The 14898-nt window shown below is 44.7% G+C and overlaps 2 protein-coding genes across 7 annotated transcripts in view; one reads left to right on the top strand and one right to left on the bottom strand.

Moving 5' to 3' along the window:
- Positions 1–14690, bottom strand: part of LOC108010635 (trichoplein keratin filament-binding protein) — a 29782-nt gene extending 15092 nt beyond the window's left edge. The window contains exon 1 of the mRNA XM_065865880.2: positions 14409–14690. The gene's annotated coding sequence lies outside the window, so the exon portion shown is untranslated. The remainder of the gene's footprint in view (positions 1–14408) is intronic.
- Positions 134–14785, top strand: sals (sarcomere length short). Of its 6 annotated transcripts, none has more exons than XM_065865875.2 (9): positions 585–663; positions 3561–4819; positions 10775–10898; positions 11043–11132; positions 11488–12238; positions 13628–13735; positions 13817–14079; positions 14148–14370; positions 14436–14785. In XM_065865875.2, the coding sequence occupies exons 2-9, from the start codon at positions 3757–3759 to the stop codon at positions 14634–14636; spliced, it is 2823 nt and encodes a 940-aa protein (XP_065721947.2). In that variant the 5' UTR covers positions 585–663; positions 3561–3756; the 3' UTR covers positions 14637–14785. The 6 variants fall into 6 exon arrangements, with proteins under 6 accessions (XP_065721950.2, XP_065721947.2, XP_016924994.4 ...); XM_017069505.4 differs by having other exon boundaries at positions 598–663; positions 3558–4819; XM_065865878.2 differs by lacking the exons at positions 585–663; positions 3561–4819 and adding an exon at positions 134–154.
- The last annotated feature ends 113 nt before the right edge of the window (positions 14786–14898 follow it).

The raw sequence follows: 14898 nt of genomic DNA, 5'->3' as shown, positions 1-14898 counted from the left end.
ACCACAATTGAGTGAAACGCGGGAGCAACCACTTAGTAGACAATGTAAATATTGAAAGCGAATCGGAGAGAAGTTACGCATTGGGACCGGACAGACCGTCGAACAGAAGCACTAATGGGTTTGGACTTTCTAGACGAGTGGTTTTTATCACAGGGTAAGACGTCCCATCCACCCACTTCCCCTGAAATTAGCTGCGACACCCACGCCGCTGGGGAAACTTGCGTAATTGTGCCCCATTGAATGTGAGGAGTCTGATAAGAGGCGCCTAATGAGCGGATAACGAGGGGCTCGAAACAGAGGGGGAAAACCAAAGGGGAGCTGTATCCTTGAGGCGGGTTATTAATAATTCCATTGAACTGCACCTGTCGTAAGGTCAATCGTATCCGCTATATCACCCAACCCCCTCCCCCCAGCCGCAAAATCGAAAAAAAGATGCTAAAAATATTCCTCTGTCGGTCAACAAAATTTTCATTTCACTTGATTTCGTTCTCCCCGAGATAATGAGAGGAATCCCAAGAGAGAGAGGTATATGTGTTCCCAGAGCGAGTGGGAAAATTTTAAAAATTTTCAGGCATCGCCGTGCCGTTGGAAAATGTATGAATTTAGTTTTTGAAACGCCGTCATAGGCGCTGCTGCCTCCGCTGCTGAAAATTCACTCTCTGTGTCCGTGTGTTTGTGTTTGGTGTTTGCGGTTGTGGTGGTGTGCGGGTGTTCGGGTGTCTGACCCAACCACCACACATATATAGTTCAAATATATATAAAATATATATATATATCTCCAATATATAGTACAACTACGCGAACGTGCAACGCAAACTGCAGCGAGCGAATGAACCAATTAATACACATAATAAAATTCTGAAAAATCCGTGAAATATCCAAAAATATAGCACCGCCACATATTCGTGTACATTTGGGCCGCGAAATGCGCAGAACTTGCGAAAGCGCTCTTGTCACTGGCCAATCGATCTAATAAATCTCTCTGGAGGGGCGTTATGAATGGGCTTTGGTGTTCCCAAAATATACCGGGCGATATTTTTAAACACTTTTGTTGACAGGCAATCTTAGGATGAAATATGGCCGGGCATTAGCTGTTAGTTGCCATTCCGAACACGATTCCTCTCAACTTTCGAGTCAAATTAGCCAGTCTCGTTAACAATTTTAATTGAAATTTCATTCTTTTTGTCCTTGCCTCTGCTTTACTCTCTTCGGATGTCTTTTTGCAATTTTTGGAATACAGTCTTACGTTCCTATAAAATTTTTGTTTGCAAGGAGATAACCAATATTACACACTAGTCATTTGTTTAGGGTATCTCTATCTATATGAATGGTTAGGAAACCATTTTAACTATTAGAAACCATGTGTTTGTATTTCAATTTCAACGATTTTTAATTCGATAAATATCGATAAAAACTTATAAGTGGGAACAGCTTAGAATGCATTCAAAGCAAAATTGAGAAATTAAACTATAATTGAGTTTTGACAACACATAGTCTAATATTTCGGAAAATTCCTCAGATGGCGGTTTTCGCCACAGAAGTCTGACTGTACTTCTAAGTATAATTTTTATTTGCATGTCATGTTTAATTAACGCCTCCATGCAGGAAAGACCGAGAAAGTGTTCGTCGCTCCGGCCAAAAAATTTGCAATCGCCCCGAACGAGAGGAATTGAAATGAATATGGGGGGGGGGTTCGGCCGGTGGGGTGGATGGGTGGTTTTTGGGACCGGCCATGGAATGGCAATGGAATGAAACGAATTTGGATTTCATTCTGCCTCCTCGAGAGATCCTACACTCCACCACCCCCCATTTTTTTGGCCTTTTTTTCCACCACACACCCAATTTTGTGTACGTTTTGCTGTCTACTTTGTGAAACGAGCCAGTTGAATAAAAACAAAAGCAACAATAAAAACAAAACAAAATGGATGGATGGAATACCAACAAAAAAAAAAAAGGCGAAAGACGAAAGCGCCAGAGATGTGTTTCCTTTTATTCTTTCGATTTGGTTCCGTTTTGTCTCTCCCACTTGGGCAGTTCTCTCGCCGCCTGTCTCTTTCACTTTTTTCCTCACTTTTTCCCCCCACTTTTTTTTCCACTTTTTTCCACTCTCGGCGGCACAAAGAACCTAAAATTAAATATTTTCGCCTTTTACATATCGCAGCCAGTGGCAGAGCAAATCGTTTCTGTTATTGTTTTTGTTGCTCTATTCCCGTACACTGGGGCATTGTTGTTGTTTGTGCTGTTTATTGGAGTGCATATGTACGGACGGACACACACATACGCAGGCGTTTAGCTGGACACTCACGCAGCACAGTCGCGGTCAAGATAGTAGTGGTCATCGTCGAGAGTTGCAGTGGTCTGCAAAGCGCATTTTTCGTCTTCCATTTTCCCAATTAGGAAAGGAAAAGTTGCAAATTGTTGTTTACATTTTCCGAGAAATGAGGTCTTTATAAATACGCAGCAAAAAGCCGAGAAAAAGCAAATAATTGCATTTTCCTTTACTCTAATTGCATAAAAAATTAAAATGTTAGTGTTGCAGGCTACGACTTAATGATCTTAAAATTGTTTTTTATTCAAATTAAAACTTTGGCACCTACGAACTTTAATTTTTTATGTCTTTGGAGCATGCCAAATTAGTTTTTTCTTTAAAAAATCGATTAATGTTATTAAATATCAGATTTATAAAAATTATATTCATGCCCCATTATATTCATGCCCTCAAAAATTGCAAATAGGCTAGCAAATGGTTCAATATGTTTGTTGAACAGTTTTCGATAATGTGTAGGATATTTATTTTCAGTAATGTAAATATTTAGTCATTAAAGTTTCTATAATACATAAACATCTCAGCAAATGAAAATCAACTGAGAGATATAGGCAGCTTTAGGTATAGAACATCGATTAATCTCGAAGATTGCTATGTAATATGGGGTAATCCAAACCTCTATAGTCGTCCTACGCATTTGACTGCAACTGTGGCTGTTTTTGCGAACGCCTGCAAAAGCATTCCACTCAGTTGGGATTTGTTGATGCATTTGTACCGGCTCCCATTCCGAACCTCGCCGTATACCCCCTATATTCCTATATCTATCCTGTTCGGTATCCATGGATGTCCCTGTCCATGACTATGACACAAAGGCCTACATTCTAACGCTCAGTAGATACGGCGACACAAACAGAAACAACAACAGCAGCTAGCAAAGCTAATGAGCGCATTCAGTTAAAAATAACATTGAAAATGAAACATACCCAAATATACACGAATTGAAATGAATTGAATCGGATTGAAAATATCTCAAACAGCTGTTGCTCATCGTCGGCAACGGACCAAGAATAAAATTCCCAGCAACAAATTCGCGCAGAAAAAATACATAAAAATCTATTAGAAAAAAATACGCGTATAAAAAGAATTATCAAGGCGAGGCAACATAAAAATATAAAAAAAAAAACAAATAGAAAAATAAACGAAAAAAAAACAGGGAAAATCTGAATGAAAGAACTTTTTCGGACAACTTCCCTCGACGGTGCTAATGTGCAAAGTTTTGTGTTTTCATCAGCAGAAACGCCAAGAGAAACGGGAAAAACAAGCAAAGAATTCACGGCAAATTATTTAAAAAGAGTGTGCGAATAGACGGGCGACGACATCGGCCCCTGGAGAATTTAACAGCAATAACACCGGGAAAAAAAACAAACCACCAGAGAAAATAGTCGAGAAAAGTCGAGAGGACCGCAAGCAGTTCCCACAAAGACGACGAAATGCCGTTTGTGACGCCCCGTGCGGGAACAAGCAGTGCAAGCAGTGCGCCCGGCGGACGCACCACATTCCGCCCACCATGGGTGAAGGACGACGGCGGCACCACTGCCACCACCAGCACCACAAAGCCCAGCACCACGCCATGGGCAAAGAAAACAGCCACGACAACGGCCGCAACTCCAGCGACCAAGGAAAACGGGGAAAAATCCACTGCGACCAAGCCAAAGGCAGCAGCAACCCCCACTGCAGCCTCGAAGAAAACCCCTGAGCCGACTAAAAAGGTGGCCGAGCCAGCCAAAAAGGTGACGGAGCCTGTGAAGAAATCTTCCCTGTCCACAACGGCGGCCAAGAAGACACCGGAACCCGTGAGCACCAAGAAAGCGCCAGAGCCAGTCAAAAAAGTGGCGCCCACTGTGGGGCTTAAAAAGCCAGTGGCCACCACCTCGGCACTAAAAAAGAAGAAGGAGCCGACACCACCACCCGAATCCTCATCCGAAGAGGAAGAAAGCGAGGAGGAGGAGGAGACCGAAGAGGAATCCGAGTCCGAGGAGGAGGAGGAAAGCGAGGAGGAGAGCGAGTCCGAGGAGGAGGAGAGCGAGGAGGAAGAGGACACCACCGTGGACGAGAAGGTGCCCGAGCACGTGAAGAAGGCGGCCCAACTACGCCCCACCACCGTCAACAAGAAGCCGGAACCGGAAAGTGAGTTGAGCCAACGTTTTACCATGGAGAAACCCAAGTTACGCAGCGTGGTGGTCAAGCGGGACAAGTCCTTGAAAAAGATGGCCACCGAGGACGACGACGAGGCCGAGGAGGGCGAAACGGAGGAGGAGCGCGACAAGCGGCGCCGCTTCAAAATGGAGAAGCCAAAGCTGCGGCACGTGAAGCGAGAGGAGAAGCCCCTGCCAAGCAAGAGCACCGACGACCTGGCCAAAATCCGGCCCGTGCTCAAGAAGGTACCCAAAATTGATGAGCTCCTCAAGGAGCCAAAAGAGGAGCCCAAGCCCGAGTTCACGACCAAGACCCTGCGCAAAGCGTCCATAAAGCGCGAGCCGAGCATCAAGTGTGGTAAGTCATCCGATCCGATTCAATCCGATCCGGAGCCAGCTCCAGTGATGGAACCTAACCCGATGCCCGACTGGATTAACCCGATTAACCTCTGCGAATGGATCGACTCAACAAGCGCTGTAAATTTTCGCCCCTGCTTCTTTAATGTCTAATGTCTAACCAGAAATGTTTGATTTACGTTCGTGGATGGCTGTGGGGATATACATATATTTTTTATATTTTATATATTTCGCCTCTTCTGCCTCTGCGATTTTCATTGGCCCTGGCCAAAAGGCAAGGCCACTGGGAGCGCAGCAAACCAAACAAATAATGCGTCACCATGGCGTATGAGTGATATGGCCAACAAAATCTCTCATTGGGGATGGGAACGTGAGGATTGCTTTAAAGAGTTTGGATGTGTCACAGTCAATTTATTTTTGGTGAACAAATTTTTCATAAGCCCAATGTTTGTACAAGTACGGAGGGTAAACGTTTAACGGGGCGTATGAGTAATTTATCATACATTTACCTTGAAAGTAGCAGGCAATATTACTTAGATTTATTACCTCACTCATTCGGTTTTGGTTGAGTTTATGCAATTAATAATTAGCTGAAAGTGTAATATTTCTTAATTAGGATGCATTTTCCAACAGACTTTAGAACTCCTACTAGTTTATGAGTGACGCGTGCAAGATATCAGAGTCCCATATAGAATTTCTGGATTGCTTCACTCGCCTCCTTTAATTTCCACTGCAAAATATATACCTTCACGCTGCCATCAATGTCTGTTACCTGTCGCTCACAGCCATCGCTGTCTGCTCATTTATAAAAACGCAGGGGGATATGCGAAATGCAAGTGCCTGTATGCAGTGGGCACATATTCATATAGAAATATGGGAATTTATATACTTGATATGAGTGTGTAAAAAATATTTCATCAAAATGTTTCGCCCAAACAAAAACCACAAAGCGCACACAGACAAGGGACACCAGAACAACGATGGAACAGTGGGAAAAACAAGGCTATAAAGCAATATAAATATCATTTTTTATTTATTAAATTTTAGTGAGTGTTGTGCATTGAGCCGAAAGAGGCGCAAAGTGTTTTTCTGCCTGCCTGCCTGCAGTTGCGAGTGGGTTTTATTTGGGCTTCCATTTGCCGTTTCCGGGTAGGATCCATCTGCCTGTTCGAAAGGGCAAACAACGTAGCAGCACAAAGGTATATGCCGGAGCAAATGTTCTCTAATTCCGTATTTATTGCCACACACACTCGACTCGAGGAGCTTGTAATTTTGTAATGGACTTTCCTGCCGCGAGGCTGGGCTCAAAAAACAAAGAACCTCGAGTTGCATAAGTATGCTGTCACCTGGTCTCAAAATTGAATTGCAGAATGTCGTCCGTGGGCCAGGCCTCGAGATACTTTCCCCCTGGGGGCAGGGCAGGCCACTAAAATGAAGTGAAAAGCTCGTTAGGACCTCCTGGCCAAAAAGTGGGCTGGGGGAAAAGGCTACGTGTGAGGCAGTTAACTTCCCTTTGTCCCCGTCCTAATCAGTGGGCAATAACGTGACCGCAAATGCCTCCTAATCTTGACCGACAAACAAAGGGATCGAAGAGGCGGAGACTGGCCAAGAGGTCACTAAATAAAATGACCAAAAAACGATGTCCGCTAAAAATAAAACAGAGCAACGTTTGTCCTTTTTAAAGCTGTCACCCTATCAAACAAAAAAAAAAAAGAAAGCAAAACAAAACAAAAAAGGGAGCAGCCGAGAAGGACACCAGGAAAGAAGGGCGAAACATTTATTTAATGTGTTCGGGTGAATTCTTGAGAGAAAGGGTCCTCTGTGGAGTGGAGTTTTCTTTTATGGCCCAAGACAAAATTCATGATTATTGCTCATTCTGTCAAAACTACAACATAAAATGGAATGTTTTAAAGCCAGATGAGGAATGGGGCGGCCAGCGTGGCCTGGTCTCTTAACTTTATTTCCCCCCGCAAAAAAACTCGCAACTATCGAATGATAAAAGGCCAACTCGGACTCGAATTGGAATTGAATCTTCGGGGGGCGAGTTAAAACGAACCGAAAGCTGCCAAAGATATATGAGAATGAGCTTGATAGAGTCTAACTAAATGCCCCATTTATATTCAAATATCCGCCACTAAAAAACAAAACGAAATAAAAGACGGCGCTGGCCGCAAGTTCCCCGTCTTAAGAGGCTCGAATGTCTTCAAAAGACAAAAAGCGGCCGGACAGAAAAAAATATTTTCTTTTATTTAAATGAGCCTCATCTCTATGTATGCGTGTGTAGCTGCGAGACATGTAACGGCTGCGCCCCAATTTTTTATTTGGGAAATTCTTTGCTTTCCGTTTTTTGCCTGGGTTTCCAGGGTCAAGCGATGGGTGGTATATTGGGTAGGTCTGCCCGTCATTAGAAATGTCGACTTTCAATAGGTGAGGGTGATTTTCTTTCTTTGTTTTCTCTGTGTGTGTCCCACCCAGCGGAGCATAAAAGATGATTAGGCTCTTTCAAATTTAGAAATAGCGTGGTCAAAATGACGTAAAAGGAAATGGTTCAAAGCTCACTTACACACATATACATCCTTGCTAATATTGGCCAATAGCTGTTGGCCATAATTATACTGGGCGACAATGAAATGGTTGACTGCATAATTGGATTAGTGTCCCCCAAACGATGGCAGAACAAATCCAAATTGAAATTGAATTTTCTAATTGGACTTAAGGCCCGTCACCTGAGGCACAAAGGGAATTAAATGAGGTCTACCGTCGAGCGGAAAAAGCAAAAATATTTGATAAACAAAGAGAACTCGAAGAAAACTAAGTTAGAAAGTTTCTAACTTATTTTATACACATGGTGCCAAATATAAGTATGTTTTAAAGCTGATATTTTGAAGAGGCCAACTAAAAATGAACCAAAAACCTTAAGCGGATTCTGAAACCCAACAGTATTAAATATGCAATAGACAAAAATCTACTTGAAATAGTAGCTACCATAAAGGAAATTAAAATTCCCTTCCGAAAGTAAGGTCATAGAGAAACGCTTACAGTTTTAGGGTGAAGGCACAACATAATTTCCGAGCTAATAGGGTTCCAAATAGTTACAAAAAGCCCCATGTAATCCCTGTTAGCCCCTTAGCACCCAGTTCTGGCCAAGTCAGAAACGCTAATCATACGGAGGAGCAACGGGGGAACCCCAGTCCCCATCCCTTCCTTTCCTCCGTGAAATATATGGGCTGGCTGAGCGGTGCTTCATCATGCCCCGGCAGACAATGAATGAGCGGCGCCCCTGGAAGCTGGGAAGTCACTCATCGGGCGGCAGGCAGCAGTCCATGACCAGGACTCTCAGTAACAAGTAACCAGTACCCAGTACCAGTTCCCCTTTCCCCACTCCAGTTCTACCCGGGTTTCCCAGTTTTTGAAGACCCGGCACTTCATACTCCCGGTTGATTCAATGACAACGGCAACATTTGTGCATGCATAGAATATTCTGCTGATGATAACACAATGTGCCAGGAGGGTCCTCCCCCGTATCCTCTTTATAGGGAGGGTGCTGCCATCACACCACCGAGAGTGAGCTCGCAAAATTTATGTTTACATACCCCGCTATTCATTCTGCGACGTCGTAACTGCGGGCTTTGCGGTATATTAAGTGGGTAGCATCATCTCGGAGCTCCTAAAACCCCCTGCTACTGCGATTCTTCAGTCCTGGCAGTGCTTGCTTTTTATTTAAATAAGAAATAATTTTGTCGACATGAATGAATGAAGACTTTTATCTGCCCGGCACCCTTCCTCCATGCCATCTTTCCATCTTTTCTCATCGCCTGATGTTGTTTTGCTTTCCTTTGTTTCTCGCTCGCTTCCACTTTTGTTTGCCACTGATTTAGGATAACTGCCAGGAGGTTGGGGGGGGCCCAAAAAGGGGGGTTTTAGTGGTTAAAGGGAGCGCTTTTGTCCATAAATTACTAAACCGAATTAAGCGCAACTCACTAAACGCGTCCTCAATTGGCTGTCCAAAAGTTGACCACGTATTTTAATCAGAGTTCCCCGAGAGCAGTTCATTAACATGCAGACATGGGGGGATTGTATTCGGGTGGATAAAATTCATGAGCAGAACCGGTGGATCAGTAGTAGTAGTAGAGTAGTAGAGGTGGAGCACCTCTAGACAATAATCAAGTTGCTCGTTTGCTCTGATTTTATTCAACAAAGTAACACGAGTTCAGATTAGTTTCATTACCTCTACCGCACTCGCCTTGGCCATCCAGCTCAGCTCCTTTTTCAGGATCAAGTTGAGGGGCCTTTGGGGGGAGGTGTTTCGGATACTAATGCACCGCAAAAGGCAGCCAACCACTTAAAGATTAAGTGCAGATCCAGCCAGGCGCAACCGAGAAACCAAAAAACCGAAAAGCGAAAAAGGAGAAGGTAGACTGAACTGGAGCTCAGACAAAGGATAAACCCGGGGGTGGCCTTGGTTACACACCCACTTATAAGGAAGCACCCCAATTCTTTTCCCCCTCCTGTCAGCAGCGAGGGTTCTCCCAAACAAAGCTAATTAACAGATTTGTCAGCTTTTCATCACTTGGTGGTGCCTTCATTGTTGTTCTCCTCTTTTTTTCTTTTCTTGTTTGACTTTTACACTTTTTAACAACAAGCAGAAGGCAGAGAAAAAGCATAGGAAATGCAAAGAATTCGATAAGAAATTATAAAAGAAAAGAAAATTTAGATATATGCCTGTGTCAGTGAGTCTGGTAAGAATTGAAACTGGCCAACTTTTACAATTGTTAATTACGAGGACAAGAAGAAAAGACGACCTCGAATTTCTGGGGAGCAGAACTGAAGATTGTTAGGCGAACAATTTAAGCGGAAATTTATTAGAAACAGCTGGCTGCAGGGGGCCAAGAACCGAACCGAACGGAACACACTGCCAATCCTAATTGGCCTCGTTAACAGAACACCAAGACGAACACGAATAAGAAATAAAGTGGAGACGGAAAAGGGTACCGGCCAGAAGAGTTTAAACTAACTTAAAACCCCTGCCATAGTGAGTGAGGCAGCCAGTCGGGCGAAACCCGTACAAAGTAAAAAATGCAATCAAAGTTTTGTGCCACCACTGCCCGCCCCCGCAGTCAGCCGAATTGAATGGTGTTAAGGCAATAAAACACCATCAAAGCCAGGTCCACGTTTCAGGGCGAGGACGAGAACGAGGCCGCAGCGGAGGCAGGCACTAACTTTTCAATCTCTGCTGCAACTTCCGACAGAGACAGCCATGTGTCTGGGCTCCCAACCCCCCCTTAGGGACCTCTGCACCCTGCCAAACTTTAGATAAACGCACTATAAGCCTGTTCTATTCGACTTGTATTCCCCTAAATGGGAAATAACAAACTACAATTACAAAAAAAATCTTGACATTCTTAATAATAAACTTTATAACCTTGTTTTGGTAATAAGTTTATGTTTATGATCTTTTAGTTGGCAAATAGAAAGATTGATACAAGATCATGGGTCTACAAAATAAGTGTAGAAAACATTTTCAAAATTGAATGAATTCAATTGTGAGCTCATAAAGTACTGAAAGTATTTAAGGAATTCTAAAAAACATAAATAACCATTCACATTTTGAGTGTACCACCCATCTATTCTGTTTGCCCTGTATTGATATGTATGGAGCAACTTTGCCCGCAGAACACAGCTAAATACTGGGGTGGCCTGGTCCTCTAGAGGGTGGAGTAAATAACCCCGCGGGAGCCGAAAGAACAACAAACAACTGACACAAATTGCAAACTCATTAAATTAAAATTATATTTAATAACCGCGAGTGCACGCAGCGCCCGGCGATTTGCTCTAATGCCCAACGACCAAAACCTCGGCCCCACTTGCACCACTTGCAGCACTGAATGCTCCACCCACCATCCGGCAGAGAATAACCGCCGCCCACTTGGGTGCATTCCGTGTTTTATTGTTACAGTTCCCGCCCCACCGCCGTTGCCCTCGTTGGTGCCCAAGGCTCCGCCACCACCGCCCCCGCCCCTCGCCCCTGGTGAGAAAAGAGTGCTCTCCAGCAACCAGAAGGAGACCCTCGACAAGCTAAGGTGAGTGCAAGTGACCCCTGACCCCTGACCCCTGGCCTCTGGCCCCTGACCACCTTCCTGCGCAAACCATAATATCCAGCATACGGATAGCTTTCGCTTTTGAGGCGCAGGATGTCCATAATTCCGACTCGCTTCGATTCGCAGGACACGACCCCGAAGGCGCCCGGACTGGTCCGAGATGATGAAGGAGGTGGAGAGCGGCAAGAAGCTGCGTCATGTGGCCTGCAACGATAGGTAAGTAATGTCCGCATGCTGGGCAGTAATTGCCGATTGCAACACTACCAATAATTAAAAAAGGGATTAAAACGAAAGCAATTTAAGACAACAGCTGGGAAATCTTACTGTGACTGCGCCACTTTTAACAGTCGGTTGTTAATTTACTTCATTTAAACTTGATTAAAAATCTTCCATATATATAAAAGTGTTGTAATCATTTTAAGAATCCCTACAGAGTTGAAACGAGTTAAGCTACAGTTTCCACATTGTTGTCAAACGTTGATTTCTCTAAGATTTTTGGTGACCACAAACAGTTTTAAAGAAATCCAATTAGTTTTATAATTATTATAACAACTCTCAACACCCTTCGCAGATCTCAGCCCATCCTGACGTGCAAGTCGATGACCAAAGTGGACGACAAGTTCATCTACGAGACGGAGAAGGGCAACTCGCACAACAAGCTGCTCCAGCAGATCCAGGGCGGCATAAAGTTGAAGCCCACCAAGACCAACGATCGCAGCAAGCCGGTTCTAGACGGACTGCGCAAGTTCCGCCGCCAGATGACCATTGAGGAGCAGCTGCAGAAGTCCCAGTCGAAGGTCAACATGCTCAGCGAGGCGCCCAGCAGCCATGCCCTCGGACCGGGCAGTGCCACGGCCTTGGGAGCCGGCGGATCTCGGCCCAGCATCGTTTCGGCCATGTCCATTGACGAGGAGAGTCCCGATGAGCTGGACGACATCGACAAGATCCGCGACGATCTGCAGAGCACCAAGCAGATGTTGGCCCTGGAACTGCGCAATCGGGAGGCGCAAGAGCGCGAGAACAAGAAGCTGCTGGCCAAGATCCGCACCCTAGAGACCGAACTGGAGCGAGAGAAGTCGAGGGAAAAGAATCTCGAGTACGGATCCAACGTGATTGTGGCCACCATGGATCCCACGCCCACCGCTGAACAAACCTACGTCAACTCGCTGAAGCGCGAAGTGGAGGATGCACGCAAGGTGTCCAAGGAGGTGGAGCAGAACTACCAGAGCACCAGCGAGCAGTTAGTAGAGGCCAAGACGGAGATCGAGGAGCAGCGACGCCAGATTCAGTTGCTCGAGCGCAAGCTGGCAGCGGCTCTACAGGTAAGTGGGGATAAGGGATTGGGGATTGGGTTCGGTATTATGGTTAAGGGATGTTGCTTAAAGTGTTGTCAGTTGAGACTGGGATTACAATGATTTAAATTATCTATATAATGTAAATATTATTTCCGTATTCACTATATTTATTCTTCTCAATAGAAGTAAAACAATATAACAAGGATTAAGTTTTTTAAGCTATTTTAGTTAGATCACAGCTTAATTCCTCTATTTTACACTGTATAAATAGTTATCTCCAAGGGTTTACCAAGCATTAGACCCCCAAGCTAGTCCTTCTTTCTTGTTTTTAGTCTCACCGGCGTCGCCTCGCTGCGTCCGCTAAGGGCGGCAAGTAGACGGGAGCAGCTAACGAAGCCAACGCAATTAGTAGACTCCTTCTTAGACCCTCGTTAGTCGTCCCTAGTAGCCACTGTAGCCAGAGAAACAGATCAGCTGACAACACTTGACACAAATATTAAATGGGTCTGGGAATGGATTGCCCAGGGACACCGCTTCATTTTCCCGAAACTTCCTTTTAAAGGCATAAAGCACCTGCTTATAAATTTAACTTCTGCACGCGAGACTCAAGGACCAAGAGGTATATATTGTGTATGAAGGAAAAACAGACAAGCAAAAAAATAAAATGAAATGCTAGAAAAATGGAAATTCGAAACTGACCAGAAACAATTTTCTTCTTAACTTGGAAGATTAATTTATAAAACATTTCGGAAGCCATATATGACATAATTTGAGAAACTGTATGTTTAGGAGTCGGGTTTCACTTTCTCCAACCACCACCTGTGTTTTCTGTTCGGTCACTTTTGTCAAACAAAATAAACTTTGTAGAAAATAAACCGAAAAAGTTAGGGACCCCGGTTGTTTTGCGTATTTATTTGAGCATTTTAGTTAAAATAAATACTGGACACATGGCTCTATGCAAGGTAAATGTTTATATTATCATATTTCCATGGTCTGTCATAGTTTATCAACAGCTTAGCCATGGGATTTTGACAGGTATTCAACAAATTTTCCATAATGCGACTTTTCCATAATGAACATTTTAGTTGTAGTAAATTCGCTTTTCAATTGTTTGATATGTTACGATGTTAGTAACGAAAAGTACGTTCTTTCAACAAAATATAGGGATCTGTAGTAAAAATTCTTGAGCACGACCCAAAGGTCTCGTGTGCAGAAGGCGTTAGACTACAACCGCTTCTTGCATGCTGCATGAACGACTTGACCTTTCCGATTCCTCCCAGACCCAAGCGGAGATATGACCCGTTGAGGAGACGTCCAGTCTCCTATCCTCAATCCTCCAACCCCTGTCCCGGGACGCTTTGCTCTTGCACATCGCAGCAACTAACCAATTAACCCATTGACGCTCTCTTGCAAAAGGCGACACCAAGCACTAACAGACCGCACATTAGTAATTGCTTTGCTTACGACGACGACGACTACGACGATTGCTTCCACTACGACCACTACCATGCAGCACGGCACCAGGTAAAGCCAGGTCCTGCCAGAGGATGCCTTTACTAATCCCTACTCTGTATCCCTTCTTTCACATTCTCCATTCCGGATCAGGGCGGTGGTTCCCTGGACGGATCACGACGACCCAGCGATGCCAACTTTGGAAGGGACAGCTCGCCTGAACTGGAGCCCGAGGTCAGTGAAAGCGATCCCGACGAGCCGGAGGAGAAAAAGGTGGAACGCAGGGAGCGGCGCTCTGGCAAGGAGCTGAAGATACTGCGCAGCAAGCTCACCAAGCTGAAGGTCAAGGAGGAGGCGGCCAAGAAGGAGAAGGACGCTCTCAAGCAGGCCATGAAGAAGAACCATGTGATCTTGAAGTGAGCACGGGCTTGGGGAGGTTGAATATTACAATATGGATTGGTTTTAACTGGGTTTTCTATTGCAGGGAGGAGAACAAGAAGTTCAAGAAGCTGGAGAAAGAGGTTCAGAAGATGGCCGCCTCGATGAAGCTGGACGAAGACGACGTAGATGGCGAGGAGAAAGACGAGGACGAAGAGGAGGCCGAGGAGGAGCATGCCAGCGAGGAGGAGGAGGAATCCGACGACGAGTCCGAGGAGTCGGATTCGGAGGAAAGTGAGGCGGAGACGGGCAGCGAGTCCGAGCCGGAGGTGAGTTATGATTATCCTTGATTTTTGTATCGACTCACCTGAACTTTCCGAATAATATTCCGCAGGACTCGCCGAACTCCGTGAAGAAGGCGAATGTGGAGCCGCGGGTGAAGAAGCACGAGAGCCGATTCGCGGCGATGAAGAAGTGCAACGTGCTGCTCCAGGCGAACGTCGACAATTTGCAGGATCAAATTGTGCAGGTGCGATCGCGCGCCACCAATCTGCAGGACGAACTGGACGCGGTTATCGCCGACCTGGGCTTCTAGTCCTAGATATAGCCTGCCTTCTGTTTCTGTTTCCGTTCCTTGCTCTGTTTTTCGAGTGTATGTGCTTCGAGAATATAATTTATTACCTATATTATAAATTTAATAATACAATTTGATTTGCAAAACAATAATAAACAAACGAAAATCTAGAGGTGAACGTAAACTGCACTTTGCAATCGATATATCGATTGTACTTCTGAGAATCATCATTTTACACGCGGTTTCCACTGCCACATATTTCTGCGTTTCCACTGAATATCTG

Source organism: Drosophila suzukii, chromosome 3, assembly GCF_043229965.1.
Source record: "Drosophila suzukii chromosome 3, CBGP_Dsuzu_IsoJpt1.0, whole genome shotgun sequence".
In the NCBI taxonomy this organism is placed as follows: domain Eukaryota; kingdom Metazoa; phylum Arthropoda; class Insecta; order Diptera; family Drosophilidae; genus Drosophila; species Drosophila suzukii.
Note: the sequence above shows the minus strand (reverse complement) of the source record. Positions and strands in the feature narration are given on the sequence as shown.